General features: G+C 37.5%; 1 protein-coding gene across 1 annotated transcript; it reads left to right on the top strand.

Moving 5' to 3' along the window:
* Positions 1 to 6,701: 6,701 nt before the first annotated feature.
* On the top strand, positions 6,702 to 8,754 carry LOC127795873 (transcription factor MYB1R1-like). Its single transcript, XM_052327827.1, has 3 exons — positions 6,702 to 7,009; positions 7,485 to 7,693; positions 8,168 to 8,754. The coding sequence occupies exons 1-3, from the start codon at positions 6,766 to 6,768 to the stop codon at positions 8,579 to 8,581; spliced, it is 867 nt and encodes a 288-aa protein (XP_052183787.1). The 5' UTR covers positions 6,702 to 6,765; the 3' UTR covers positions 8,582 to 8,754.
* The last annotated feature ends 7,383 nt before the right edge of the window (positions 8,755 to 16,137 follow it).

Raw genomic sequence — 16,137 nt, 5'->3', positions numbered from 1 at the left:
TTATACAGAAATTTTAGTTTTTAATTTTTGGTTCAGTTTTGAAATTAAAATTTCAGTTTTTATCTAATTCAGTTGACTTGTATATCAATAACAATAACATGTCAAGTCTTTATCCCACTATATGTTGGGTCGACCATATGGATTAAAGCTCACCAATCTTTTTTATTTATGGTCTTACCTTTTTAAGGTTCTTATAACTAATATCATACTTAAATGTCTCCAACTAAGTTTTTCTTGGTTTTCCTGTACCTCTTTTGTTAGATATTTGTTCTATTTCATTCACTCTCTTTATAGGAGCCTTTATTGGTCTTTTTCTTGCATGATCAAACTATCTTAATCATATCTCATACACTTTCTATTCAATAGGAGCCACTCCAATTTTATTATGAATAACTTTATTTCCATTTTTTTTTTGTATGACTGTATATCTGTCTTAACATGCTTTAATGAGTCTTACTATTGCATAAAATGTCAGATGCTAATTTTCAATTTTGACCATCTTGCTTAATTTAGATGGATAACATCCTCATTAATTTCCCTATCTTTTTAAATGATTGATCTAAGATATCTAAACTAATCTTTTTATAGTGTGACTTGATCTTCTCGTTTTACCATAACTTCATCAACACTTATATTTTTACTACACTTCCATTCTGCATAATTAGTTTTCTCCAAATCCATGAACTCTGTGTATATATCTACAACCCTTCCTTTGTCCTTTTACTACACTTGCGTTCTGTATATTCACTTTTCTCCAAATCCATAAACTCTATGTATATCTCTACAACCATTCCCTTCTCTACCCTCATGACCATGTAAGTCATCTCCTATAATGATCTCGTCTCCTTTAGGTATTTCATGTACACCCCCTCTAAATCTTCCCAACAAGTTAGGGTTTCAACATTTTTGGGTCGAAGGTCTTGCAAGTGCCTCATGCAGTGTCACGTCTTCTTTTCTGCTGCTCAGCTTAGCCTTCTTCTTCTCCATTTTATCTTTGCCTCTTCTCTCTCTCTGTCTTCATCTTCTTCTTGTTGTAGTTTTTTTTTTTTTTATTCTTCCTCTCCTTGCAGACCCAGAGTTTGTTGAGTGGAATGGATCCTCTGAGACTTCTTCATCTTCCTTTCTTATTGTCTTTTTTTCATCTTCTTGTAAAGCAAGACCTGGGTTTTGTTAGTAGAGGAGAGAGGCATTCATCTATCCTCTATGGAGTTCTGTTTCTTTCTTCTTCATCTTCTGGAAAATCCAGAGTTGGGTTCAGTAAGGAGAGAGAGGGACTCCTCGGTGACTTCTTTTCACCTTCTTAGTTCGGACCTAAATCTGGGTTCGGTGCTTCTTCTTCTTTAGACTCTTTTTTTGCCTGCTTCTTCTTCTCATTTCTTCTCCATTAACCTAGATCCTGATTCGGTGATATCAAATCTGAATTCACTGAACACAACCTTGATCCGGTTGGGTTTGGTGAAACTTATAAGCTTCTGGCTTCGCCAAACCGTTGTGATGTTTGGCTTTGTTCAGTTTACTTGGTTATTTCAGTTTCTTCAGTTTGATCGATTTTATAGTTTAATTTGGTTCGGTCAGGTATTGGTCATAGGATAGTTCTATTTGCTTGGTTTGGGGAAATTTTGGTTAATACCCCTAGTTTTGCTCAAGTCGCTTTTATAGTTGCTCAAGTCACCAACGGTGAAGATTGTCAAGTATTACCAATTGGTCTCTAAAACTTAATAGCGAAGATGCTTTTTTATTAGTAATTTGCAAAAGATGGTCCTCGTAAATGGTTTAAATGTTTCTTTTCGTAACAAGTTCCCCTTTCTGGACGGTTTCTTTTATACGGTTGCTTATAAAGGGGAAAAATGTCTTCCAGGGCATTCCTAGGTGATTGCTTCTAGTACCTCCCAAGTGCTTATTGACTCTTAAGTATAGGTTGATATGCTAACACTTTGTGCATAAAGAATATTCCAATATCATTTTCACACAAATGCCGGGCGGTATCTTGCTATGTCATAAATTGATCTCATAAGATTCATTAGTCTTGCTGTTTGGTGGAATTTTTACCCGTTGCCAGATACTGAAAATTCAAATTTAGAGAGGGGGAGGGACGGAGAGAGATTGAGATTTTTTTTAGCAAATTAGGCCTTATATCTTCTTCTATGGTTGTTCGGTTGATCTTTTGTTGTGGTCTAGTCATGGACTTAGCACAAGGAATCTAGCATGTTATTGGTAATGGAAGATAAACAGAGATTTTCTTTTCATCCACTGCATCAAAATGAATTTCAAAGGAGAATATCTCGGTCAACTAAAGGAGAAGAAAGGCTAGATGAGCATAAGCTGTAGCATAGATGATCGGCAAGGTAGATCATTATTCAAATGTTACAGCTTGCAAAGCAAGCATCTCATACTCGTATATAGCTTTTTTTATGGATATCCGAACCGGCTTTACAGGTTCTCTGTCTCCTCCCTTTGCATAATCTACAAACTTGAGTAGATCAGGAAACAGTGAGAATTCTTTACTGCAACTCCCACATCTAGACAATTTGTTTATTAAAACTTATGAGCTGTGACACTTTTGGTCTGGGTCCAATATGCTGAGCATGATTGGCTTTGTGGGCCTTCTTTGATACCAAAATAAGATTTCTGAGTTGATTATTATTTGGAGGTAATTTAAAGGATAGATTTAGGGATAAGAAGAAAATGTTTCTATTCGTCAATTGACTCAATTCCAAATAACAACCCCCCCCCCAACCAAACACACAGACACACTCACAACCCACAAAGGGGATAAGGCGGGGGGCGAATAGGATATCTCTCCACAAGAATATGACCCATGTGACTCATATTTTTGTCTAGCCCGGGATACCCACATGAGCTACAATATGAAAGTTTTAAGTTGGTGATATTTGAGTGCATAATTTGTATTTGTTCTCCTTCTGTTGAGGTTACTGTTGGCTTTTATTTAGAGCTTGTTTGATTTTGCTGCTATTTATTATGTGCTGGTTTTTGATTTTTTTTTTTCAGAAAATAAAAGCAAAACCTTGTGTTTGAAAATAAAAATAAAAACTGAAAATGATCTTTGTTAAGAAAATACTGTGTCTTTTACCATAGGATTAAATATATGTAAAAAATACCCATCTGGTCAGTGACTTGGTCCCTCTTTCTTTTCTCTTCATTGCTAGCGAGGGCCTAATGAACCATCACCTGAAGTGAGGTTGACCCAGCCTAGACCTGGGGCTGCCGCCCCTAGATTTTGTCTCCGTCATCGGTGACTAGGTCTTGACCTCTTAGTCGACCTCTCCCAAAATTCGGCCGCTGGATGTCAGAGGGCGGGCGGGGGGGGGGGGGGGGGGGGGGGGTAATATTGCTGGAGTTATAACGTCCATTCTTTTCAGAAACGGAAACAAGAACACTATTTTTTGTTTTTTAAATAAAAAAAATTGAAAACAACAGCAAAATCAAATGAACTCTTTAAAAGATCGTATTGATATTTATGCATGTGTGTTTACTGCTAACTATGCTGGACGTTGACATACAAATAAATGCTATCATTCTGAATGAATCTTTGTTCCAAAACTATGTATGAATGCCATGTTCATAAGTAGATGCGCTGCTCTAGCCATCTGTCTACCTTATTGGGAAAGTCCCATCCTGTTAACTTTTCTGGTGGATTTTACCTTTGTGAAGCTACGTGAGTGGATGGATTCAATTTGTTGTTACATTCTTAGTATTCTTAGTGCGGCACTTTGCATTGTCAGCATTAATTCAATGTCCCATCAAAGATAAAAGAAAGCAGAGGACAAGTCTTAGATGGCAATGCAGCAGGCAGTTGGCCATATAAAATCTAGAGACAGATGAAAAGAATGGGAGAAAAAGATGAGCTTTACTAGATGCCCTCCTCCACCGATCACTTTAGCTCTCCTGGCACCTGAACTAATTTATAACAAATTCTTTCAAACTGTTTCAAGTTGTAATTGGATGGCAACCTTTGTGTCTTTTACAGTACTTGTAGCAAGATATTGAGGAAAAAGTCTCGTCTGCTTAGTCCAAGCCAGGCCAACTATGGTTCTGGAACTTAGATGAACATTAGATATTGGTGGATTGATTTGGAAATGGTGGAATTAGACATGAGAGTATATATAATAAGCTCGAATTGATGTTTATTAAAGATAAAACTGAGGCGAGATTAAACTATAGAATGAAAGAAGTTGGTTTTATGGTTCTCAAATGAATAGCCTTTCAAGAGATTTTAGGTATGTTATTTGATTCAATAAATTTAATAAACAACTTTTGTTAGTATTTTTGGTTCAAGTCTTAAGTGTTACAAGTGATGTGAACGTTAATTTAAAATCACTATTGTGAGATTGATTTAAGTCTTTAGGTGATATCAATGTTAATTTCAAGTCTTTAAGGGTTCGGTTCAGAAAATTATTTTGCGATTGATTTTAGAAATATTTAGATGTAAGATTTTTGACCAAATAAGGATGTTAATATTAAAAAAAATAAGAGTTTATCATAATAATTTAATTATATATCACTAATCTATTAAATAAGCATATTTACTTATTCCATAAATATAAGGAATCACCTTGACATAGCTTTTTAATTCATTGTCTAGTGTGCCATGCCAGTTGGGTAGAGGAACTAAACCTTCATCTGAGAACCCTAGACACTAAGACGACCAATACCCACATGTTACATGCTTAATAAGCTGCTATTATCCTTCAGCTCTAAGAAAACACCAATTGTGGACGGCAATGCCAATTCCATCCTCTTTAAGATTCAAAAAAGAAAAAGATTAAAGATGCCACAAGTAAAAGCTTGAACAGCATATGCTCAAACTATTGCATTTTAATATGCCAAGGGTAAAGAAGAAGAAGAAAAGGAGAGGAACCATCGTTGTCAAACAGTAAAAGGCAAGGTTAGCACAGGGACTGAGATCTAATTAGTTGCTTGGATGCTGTTCGGTTAAATAGTTCATGGGTCTGAAGGTGAAAAGGTGATCATGATATATTAAATATTAGTTGAACGGTTTTTTTTTGAGTGATCGCCCATTGTATGGTATATGATTTAAGAGTAAGAGAGTTAATAATGTTATATCAGATGATTACTGATAGTTAGTATTGAGATAGTTAAAAATTTAAAATTTACATAGTCGACTTGCATTATGATATTAAAATTTGTGGCGAATGTTTACAAAAAAGATGATGCTAGGGGGAAGGGTGAAGATGGAAATTAGGGGTCATTAGAATGATATGAGTTGTGTATATAGATGTGTAAAGGGAAAGCTTTGCGAAGATGATCCAAAAATGACCTAAAAAACTGATCTAGAAATTGGCCAATTGAGCCCCACCCTCCCTCTCTCCCAGCAGGATGGGGTAGAGAGCACCTTATCTCTATTTGGCTTATCCTTCCCTACCCCAAGACCCATTAGCACCCCACCAATAAAGCCGATACAATGCAAGTGTGTGGTACGGACACTTAAATTTATTTGTACACAGCAAAAAGATCTCTTAACCTCGATGCACAACAAGAGAATATGCTTGGCTCAGGGTCCACCCCCCGTTAGCCACCCACCTTTCAAAAATTAAATCCACTAGTGCTCAAGTCCAAAGGAATCAACTATCTGATTTAGAATTCATTTCATCTAATTAACTCTGTCTGTATAGTGATATTAAAGTTTGTGAGAATGGTGATAATGATATATATATATATATATTAGATGTTGACCCTAACTAGTGAAAACATAATAAAAGGATAACTAGAATTATAAACCATCAATTAAGGTGTGGTGTAGATGCATGCATCTATGGAATAATTTCAAGTTGGACTATAAATCATGAGTTTTATTAAAAGAAAGTTTATAATACTGCCAAAGAAATTTCTAATCAAAGTTTTATGGACGGCAAACATTGTTAACAAATTTAAAGAAATAGTTAAGTGTTCCAAGTCTTTCAAAGTAGATTGATATATATATTTTTTTATTTTCTAATAAATGAAAAACACAATTAGGGGTTATTTTGGAGTTTGTACTTGGGGGGAGGGCTTATTATTAAGAAAAAGATAGGAGATTTAGAGCTGTCCAATGTGCCCACATAATTGAGTTGATAAATGCAGAGGATAAGTTGCTAAATATGCCATCTTTATTCCAAGTGGGACAATTAAAAAAAAAGGTTGGGATAAGAAGATTGTCAGATAATTAACCACCAAACGTTTATCTTATTTGATCTGCCTTTTTCCATCCACTTGAAGCTGTCTCTTTGACCCTCATCACGTACCCAATCTATTTTATACAACTGTAGCTCTCAACCTTCAAAAGATCGGCAACCACAAAATTTATTTTAATCAGCTTGGCGCTTTGTAACATCTTATTTTTTAATAAACACCATTATAAACTAATATCATTATAATTATAATTATAATTTTTGTGTAATTTATTATTTATCTTCTTTTTCTTTTTTTCTTAACAAATTCCAGTTTTGATTGGTAGGGCATTTCTAAGATGAGCCAAGAAATTTATTTAAAAAAATTTAAAATATCAATAATAATAAAGTAAGAAAAAATCCTCATCCCTCTGATCTTATCTGGGACAGGGTGATGAGCCGTCAATCAACTGCCACGTGCATCGACAGAAGACCATTGAAAAAGCACCAATGCCACATGGTTCTGAGTCACACCTGTCGAGTTCTATATATCCACGCGGATCCCCCACGGTCTTCTCTCTATCGTTTCGCCCTTTCTTTCTTTTATTCTTCAGCCTCGTACGGTCGTCTAGTCAAGATGCCGAAGAGTGATGCCAACGCCGGAGAGGAGAAAGCCGCCGGTGAGATCATGCTGTTCGGCGTCCGAGTGAAGGTCGACCCCATGAGGAAGAGCGTTAGCTTGAACGATCTGTCTCAGTACGTGCAGCCGAATGAATCCCCTAACGTCAACGATCCTTCCGCCGCCGCCGCCGCCGCCGGTTACGCGTCCGCCGACGAGGCCGTAAACCACCAGTCCTCCGGGAATCGCGAACGCAAGAGAGGTCAGATCGTCTTATCTTCTTTCTCTGATTGTTCTCTTTTCGGGAAATGGAAAATATATATTGATTTACTTCTTTGAATAGTTATTGATTAGAAATTGATTGCCTGGTAACCTAGTTTGCACTTCTTCGATCCGTGCGCTGCGAGTTTTTTCTTTCTGATCATCCTGTATATTCTCGTTGTCATGAGTAAACAGTGATGGTTGTTGATTAGCCACGTTTCATCTGCGTTCACTTTGCGTACATTTGTTCTGTTTATGCTCGTGTTTTTTTGTTAGGTTGATCTTTGAGATAATATCGTGGATTTATAGGGGAATTTTAGAAAAAATGTTTTCATAGAAAGCCCTAGTACTCTCGATCTTTTGGATCATCCCGCGCGCGATGATCGAGATCATAAATTTGTGGTGAAAATAGTTGTTTCTTATCTTCGGAAACATCTGCAAACTACTGATCTTATGGATCTTTTGGATATTCTTAGGGGTTCCGTGGACCGAGGAAGAGCACAAGCTATTCCTTTTAGGGCTGCAGAAAGTAGGCAAAGGAGATTGGAGAGGAATTTCGAGAAATTTCGTGAAGACTCGTACTCCCACACAGGTCGCCAGCCACGCTCAGAAATACTTCCTCCGTCGGAGCAACCTCAATCGCCGTCGCCGTCGATCTAGCCTCTTCGACATTACAACTGATACGGTAATTGGCCTCAGATTTTAATCATTTCAAATTCGTGAATAGCACATCTCCCCTCCCTTTGCTGATTTGATTTCACCCCCTGATGGTATCAAAAGTCATTTTCCTTTAGCAATTAGAAGCATTTACAATTACATCTCCATGAACAAGTGGTGAAGAAAATACTTAAATATGTTAAAAGAATAATGGTATTTTGTCACATCCAAATAAGGAGGCCGAGTTCATATGTCGATGAGTTGTGATCACAATCAGTACAAATATATGTGTGTTTTTATCATTTTGACCGGACAATAAATTGAATATCCCCATTCAAGCCGAATATTCCTTGTTAAATTACTTTTGCTTCGACTGTATTTATTGCTTATGGTGCAAAAAGATATAGAAAACGTCAGATTTCAGAAGACAATATAGATCCTTGTTTGCCCATTTGTAGCTAGGGTTGCTTTTGCTAAATATTTTGTGTCCTGTGATTACTAGGTCACTGCAATTCCGATGGAAGAAGAAAAAGGTCTTCCAGATGGCAAAATTCAGCCGCTTCTGTCTCCGGAAACTTCCAGTATTAGTGGATCTCAGGTCCTTCCCTACCCAGTGGCTGTTGGCCCCGTCCTAGTGCCGGTACAGATTGAGAATCCCATGGAAAAACTAACCCTAAGGCAACTCGATCGTGCCAATAATGAGCCGGCAAATCTTATCCGTCCAATCCCAGTTCTTCCAATTCCCAATCCCAAGATAATGACAGACCTTAACCTAAATCAGAGATTAATGGCAGAGCCAGAGCCGTTATCTCTGCAGCTATCACTGTCGGCCGATCTGAACCAGTTGCCAAGGCATTCCGCGTTTCAGGTGCTGTCAAGCGTCAGCAATGGGGATAGCATTATCAGCGTTGCATGATGATTGCGGAAGAAGATAAGATTCATCAAAATTTTTAGAGAAAAGGATTAGGTAATTAGTTTTGTTTGACTAGAATTTGATCCTTCGTGCTGTACAGGACTAAAAACAACGTTGATGCCGTGTTGTACTCTCTCTGTCGTTTTATTAATGCCCCCTTCATCTTAGATTCCCTATTTATTTGTCTGCTATCTTTGCCTGGTCTAGTGGTTTTCCTAGCTACATGTGCAAAAATATCAAATGAAAAGTTTTTATAATTGTAATACCATGTTATCATATTAAGATGAGATGGGTATTCCATTCTTGTGAATGTGGACGGCCATGGTAGTGCCACATATGACAAGCCTTGGGGCGGGGGACTCTATGCATGTTATATATCAGGCGTTTCTGACTAGGAAGGGATATGCTGTGGTGTGGTGTCCTTAAATTTGGATAGTGGGAGTCCATTATTGGTCTGATTTGACAGCAAGGGCTCTCTCTCTCTCTCTCTTCGGGAATTGGGAACTTTTCATTTATCTGGTAAAAGCCATCCGTTCGCCCGCCCGCCCCCCCGCCCGCCCATGCCCATCTCTCGTAGTGGGAATTTTTGACACGGAACCTTTTTACTAGTTAAAGAACTTCCTACTAGTTAAAATAACTTATCTCATCTCATCTCCTTCACGGTACGCTCATTCCCCCCTCTCCCCCACCGTGGAAAGTGGAACTCAGGTCACTCGTTTTAGCATTATTTTCGTCCAAATATGTTTAATTTCGAAATTTTGATGGAATTTATTTCCTCTTTTTTGGCAACCATTTGGATAATTTGAAAAGCTAGGAACAAAGAGGTGATTGTTGGTGATGATGGTTTTTGGGACCGACCACCACGTGCCACCTCTGCGACTGGACCTCGGGAATGGAACCTCGGACTTGGGGATGTCGGACCTCGGGTGTAGGACCTGCAAGACAATGGAGGGCCGGGGCTTGGATCCCCCGGGGTGGACTCCGACGCTCAAATCAGTAGAGTGAAGCAAGTAGTAGTAAGTGAGAGAGCTGTAGAGCTTGTCTATACCTGGCGAGAGTCCTTGTCTTTTATAGGCGAAACCGTTTTGGGGTACCCGAGATGAGCGGGCACGACCCCCGAGAATCCCGGTCAAGCTGGAACGGGTCTTGCGGTTCGGCCCGGATTTCCCGGGCTCCACTCCGGAGTGTTGACTTGCCACGTGTCGGTCTCTCAGGTGGTCCGCGTGGCAAGTGAGACTATCAGAGCGTAAGGGTATTCTAGTAATTTCAGTTGATGCCGCATCACTTGCCCCCCACTCCTTGGGCCGAGCTGAAAATCATGCTGGGCCGAGGAGTAGGTTGCCTGACTGTTGATTTTTACCAAGGCGCACGAGAGTATTTTTAAAATTGAGATTAGTGCTTTAAAACCTCATTTACTACCCTGAAATTATAGGGATGAGTTTTGGTTGGAGGGAAGAATTCGTTTGGAGGGAAACATTGTCATTTTGAATTTTTCTTCCTTTGGGTCCCCTCTATATAAGCCCTAAGGCCCCACCCCACACTTATTATTTCAAGACAAGCATTCATCTCCTTGAGGTTAGTCTTTCCCATCCTCCTTTGCTTTTATTTTTTCTTATTTGTTATTTATTTATTTTTTATCTTTTCTTCTCTTTGTTTTTTTTGCTTTTTTTTTTTTTTTTTTTTTTTTTTTTAAAATTGGGTTTTTCCTCGGCCAGGCGCCCCTGCCTGGCCGAGGTCGACCTGGCCAGGCCGCCTCGGCCATGGCCGAGGTCGGCCTGGCCTGGTCTGGCCCGACCTCGGCCGCGGCCGAGGTCGGCCGCTCTCGGCCTCGCCAAGGCGAGGCCGAGCTTGCTCGGCCATGGCCGAGCTGGCCGAGCTCGGCCATGGCCGACATGGCCGAGCCAGGCCGAGCTCTGGCTCGGCCATGCTCGGCCTCGCCAGATCTCGGCGAGGCCGAGCCCCTCGGCCATGGCCGAGCGGCAGGTCCTACACCCGAGGTCCGACATCCCCAAGTCCGAGGTTCCATTCCCGAGGTCCAGTCGCAGAGGTGGCACGTGGTGGTCGGTCCCAAAAACCATCATCATTTGGCGCCCACCGTGGTGGACTCCGACGCTCAAATCAGTAGAGTGAAGCAAGTAGTAGTAAGTGAGAGAGCTGTAGAGCTTGTCTATACCTGGCGAGAGTCCTTGTCTTTTATAGGCGAAACCGTTTTGGGGTACCCGAGATGAGCGGGCACGACCCCCGAGAATCCCGGTCAAGCTGGAACGGGTCTTGCGGTTCGGCCCGGATTTCCCGGGCTCCACTCCGGAGTGTTGACTTGCCACGTGTCGGTCTCTCAGGTGGTCCGCGTGGCAAGTGAGACTATCAGAGCGTAAGGGTATTCTAGTAATTTCAGTTGATGCCGCATCAGTTGGTCACGTGCTTAGTGATGATGGGGCATCAAAATTTTAAGAAAATTAAAACAAGACTCTTTGCTAGAACTCCTTGCTGGTTGCTACTAGTGGGTTGGGATGTCTTTGGTTTAGGCAAGATTAAGGGGACACTATGGATCCCTAGTCTAAGGTCGCGATTAAACTTGACGAGTCCAAAGGGAAGATTTGTTCCAAAAACCTAGATTTGAACTCAAATTTGAACTTAAAGACCTACATCACTTCTTACCAAAATTAGTTCATATGCGCTCATATTTAACCGTCCACACGGTATGATAATTGCTATCTGTCAGGCTTTTATCTGATCATCCATGTGATGTGGTCATAGCTTTTCATTGACTCCATAATATGCTTATAAACGTATAAATTTTAAGAATTAGGCAGCTCATTAATTGTATTATCATTATATCATTATTGTTTCACTTTATCTTGATCTCATAATTGATTTGATTATTAATAGAGAGCATATCGGAGAAAAAAATCATTCCCTTCTTTTGCAGATTAAGCAAATTTCAGATAAGTTTGAAAAAGAATACATTTAAGACACCTCGAGATTTGAGGAAAGCCAGCTAAAAGTGTAGTCTTCATATGAGGATAGTGATCTTGACTCCAACCATCATCATTCAGTGTTGAGTTTTAAGTGTAGAAGGCATTTAAGTTGGTTTCAGATATACAATGGAACTCCTTTAAACTTGGTGCCCTATTTGTCAAGTAAAGTGGACTTCTCGGAGAGAGTATAAGGGTGTGTTTGATAGATATGAAAAATGATAGTGAAATTTATTTTTCATCTAAATTACAGAAAATTCTATCAAATAGTTTTTCAATTCCATGGAATTCGAATTCTATTCTAGTTCAAAAAATGAATATTTTTCTTGAAATCAAGGAATTGAAATTCCTAGAGATTGGGATGAAAATTGAAATTTCATGGAATTGGAATTCCATCCCCATTTTTCAACTCTATCAAGCACACTCTAAGATAAATGTGGATGGAAGTTGCTTCGATAACGAGGGTTTGGCCGCGACAGCTGAGGTGGCGAAAGATGATGTGGGGTGCTAGCTTGAGGGGTTCATTTTTAACATTGGTTTTACTTTAGACCTCTCGGTCGAGTTATTGATCGCCCTTTTGTGAAGTTCTTCTCACTAATTGGGCACAAGGCATTTAGACATTGAAGGTACATTCCAACTCTCAAGCCGCCACTCTCTACATTTTGGTACGTATTCCTCAACACAATTGCTCGAGGGAGTGGTGGTTGATATTCGTGAACTTTTTTTTTTTTTAATTACACCTCATTATTGACTTCCTCAGCCACTCCGCCCCTAGAGTTACATTGAGGAGGTAAATAGAGGGATGTGCTTGAATGATCAGGGTGATAGGTCTTGGCACCACTAATGTTACTTTCAAGGTCTTCTCCCAGAAGAAAACATTCTACTTCTCTCAGAAATCGAACCCACATTGGAAGCCCTCAAATAAGTTTTCAGCCTGCCCCTTTACCACTCAACTATGCCCCTAACAGCTGATATTCGTGAATTTCTTTCACAGGTTCTAGAGTAGCTCTATTTCTCACAGGTTCTAGAGTTGCTCTATTTCTCATGCTTTTCAGGACACTAATAGTGTAGTTGATGGTTTGGCCCATTTAGGTTATGTGTCCTTTTGAGTCTTCATGTCTTAGACAAGACAATCCCATTCTAAGTTTAATTGCTTGAGCAGGTCGAGCTGCCTGATCTTCATGTGTCAACCCCCCCCCCCCCCCCCCCCCAAAAAAAAAAAGAAAAAAGGAAAAGACAAAAATAACCTCCAGTGGAGGTTGGCGGTGTTTGAAAAACATATTGATAATTATTTAATCATATACTGTTATAAAATAACATTTAAATGGAGAATACACAATAATTAATAAAATAGAAATTTTAGAATCTCATGTAGGGATTGGGGGAGTGCACATGGAGTCCGTTATGAAATTAAAATGTTGATGTCAATAATCTTTTCATGTTTCTTTTAAGTTATAATTTTTAGAATTAATTCTTATTTATTTTATTATTAAATTTTTTATAACTCTAGGATTTTGTAATTCTATAAATAGAGGTCGTGAATGAGAAAAATCTTTAGAAGAAACTCTATTTTTTGTATTTATTTTCACTCAGTAATCCTAGTTGTTGTTATTCTCCTTATTTTACTTACATTTATAACCGTTAAGAGTCAAAGGCTATTGGAATATTGTCAATTAATCTTTATTTCATTTAAATAGTATTTATTAACTAAGATATGTGACGAAAAAAGTGAGATATGAAATGTATTTCAAATAAAAGTGATTTTCATTATATTTGTTAAATTTATCTATCAATCCTTAAAAAAGAAGTCACATAACTTCTTATTTGAAATTATTTAAATAAATTTATCTTAAATCTTATAAATAATAAAAAATTACTTATATGTCCTTTAATGCATTTTAAAAAATTTAACAAATAATCTAATAAAATCTTAAAATACTTCACATTCTTATCTTGATCATTTCACATTCTGATTCAGAAAGTATTTTAATTTTATCTTATTCATTTTAACAAACGCTATCTTATACAGCTATTAGTATGAAGGAGAGCAAGAAACTCGTATCATGCCGACTTATAGTTGAATCTAGTGTTTGTGCTATGTCAAACACGAACATGGTGGTTGACATGGTTCCAGCCATCTTTGACATGATGTTTTAATAAAAAAAATAGAAATGTGTGATTGACATGTCAAATAACCGTGTTGGACACATACGTCCAACATATATATATAGAAATAGATATATGTATATACATATAGTAAGTTTATCTCTAACGTTTCGCCAAAACCCTTACCAAATCAAATTTTAAGCGAGGGCGACAATCACAACCTACTCCAATGTTGCTCACCACCCTATTTCTCGCTCATCATCCAAATAGTGAACAGGGAAATCCTTGTTTTTTTTGGCTTGTCCAGAGTCCACAATATCCCTTGCCATCCCTTCTTGCAATAGTCACCGCCAGGGACGAGGCATCACCATTATCACCATTGAATCATGAAACTTTATTGGAGAAGAGGTCTTGCTATCGCCCACGGCCAGAGAAGACCTTCTATGAGTCGCCATTGCCCACGGCGAAAAGACTTTCTACGAGTCGCCATTGCCCACAAGTGGAGAAGACAAAGCGTTGCTATCACCCAAGGTTGGAGAAGACGAACATGCATGGTATGCCTTTGATTTCTACAATTGTGTTTTTTGATTTCTCTTTTGATTGTTGAATAAATGCGATCGATCGATCAAAGTAGCGATTGGATGGCTGGGTTTCAGTTTTGGTTTTCAATCTTAGTTGCGTTCGTGTTTTTTTTTTTATTTGTGTTTTTTTTTTAGCATATTTGACCTATTGGTGTCTTGTTTTGTGTTTAATTTGAATTGATTTAGCATATTTGGGCTATCGGTAAGGTAAAATAAATTAAAATTAAAGTTTATTAATAAATAAATAAAATAGGGAGGTAAATAGAAAGTGAAATATAGAGTGTGATTGGAGTAAATATAATTTTTTAGATAAAATAAAAATATAGAATGAATTGTTTATAATATAATAAAGAGTAAAATAAGGATGTGATTGGAGATAGCAAACAAAAAACTTCAAAACCAAACCCTAGTTGCACACCCATCTGCCTTCTCTATCTCTGTGACAAGGCACCATTAGTTTCATTTTCCTTTCTTCATCATCAGTTGTCTTTTTTGGGTCTTCGCTCATCTTCTTCCATTCCCTTTGTGAGTCATCGCCAATAACTTAGATTATCTGTAACCCATCTCCCTATCTCACTCTTTATTATGTTATAAATAAATCACTCTTTATTTTTAACTTATATCCAAAGAGTGCTCCAACCCACACTATCTATTTTCTTCTCTATCTCACTTCTTATTTCATTTATTTATTTTTATAAACTTCAATTCTATTTATTTTACTTTATTTTTAATTTTAACACACACAAAATTAATAATTAAATACACAAATTAATAACTAAATATATAAAATAATTATATACATATAAAAAAATTAATAATTAAATACATAAAATAATCAAATATACACATACACAAAATCAATAATTAAATACACAAAAAAATTTCCCAAACAATTCCACAGAAATTCCTTTATCTAGTCCTCATTTAACTTGGAGAAGACAACTTGCTCCTCGTTGTCGACACTAGATCAGACTGTCGTTATTGCTGGTCGCCATTGCCACTGCTGCTCGTTGTCGCTGCTAGTAGCTGTTGCTGTTGCTCATTGCTGCATCTTCTTCAAATTTCATGTTTGCAATAGAACTTTTGGAAAAATGCAATGGGAGTAAATTTTTACTCTTTAATTATAGTGAGCTATTTGAAACTTAATAAAAAATTGAAAGAAAGAAGACAGATAAGAAGGCCTGTTAAAATTAATTTTTTTTTTAAATTTTGACTTGGCAAGGTTTTGCCCCCGCGTTTGGACATGCCTTACACCCCCTTGTGACTGGTTACCATCGTTGACCGACTCAGATAGAGGACTTCTTTGCGACTTGTCATCTTTTTCGCCAGTCTTTGTCATCACTCCCTTATGCGACACTCCCTATGTGATTCGTTGTTGATCTATGCTACACGGAAACGAGAAACGTTTTCGATAGGAAATGAAAACGTAGAAACGAACATTTTTAAAAAAAAAAAAGTATAAATAAGGTTCAAAACGGAAATAAAAAATGTTTCAAAAATAGAAAAACGACTCCTATGATGTGTTTCCATGCAACATACCTACTAATTTCCCCACCCCACATACAACGATTTTACAGTTTGTGATGTAGAAATAATAATAACATAATATATATATTGTTTTGTTCTCATATCTTAGTTTTTTTTTTTTTTTTTTTTTTTGTGTTTTGATTTATGTGTATCACATTACTTTTTAAAAATTATTTATCAAACTCTTTTTTGTAAGCATAATATTTTCGTGAAATTATTATTTTGTAAATTCATAATAATTTAAAATGTTATGTATTATAATTAAAAAAATTGTATGTACTTTATAACTTTTTCTTCATTAATATTTTGAGGCAATAAAAATAATTTATTGTATTATTTAGTGTGTTATGTAATATTATTTTAAATTTCT

The sequence above is a fragment of the Diospyros lotus genome, chromosome 2, assembly GCF_014633365.1.
Source record: "Diospyros lotus cultivar Yz01 chromosome 2, ASM1463336v1, whole genome shotgun sequence".
Lineage (NCBI taxonomy): Eukaryota > Viridiplantae > Streptophyta > Magnoliopsida > Ericales > Ebenaceae > Diospyros > Diospyros lotus.
This window is presented reverse-complemented; position numbering and strand designations above follow the sequence as displayed.

Bases quoted from the DNA above. Each gene is read 5' to 3' on its own strand.
- LOC127795873 (XM_052327827.1), top strand. From the start codon at position 6,766: ATGCCGAAGAGTGATGCCAACGCCGGAGAGGAGAAAGCCGCCGGTGAG. The intron at 7,010-7,484 runs GTCAGATCGTCT...GGATATTCTTAG, and splicing joins GAATCGCGAACGCAAGAGAG to GGGTTCCGTGGACCGAGGAA. The intron at 7,694-8,167 runs GTAATTGGCCTC...TGTGATTACTAG, and splicing joins TCGACATTACAACTGATACG to GTCACTGCAATTCCGATGGA.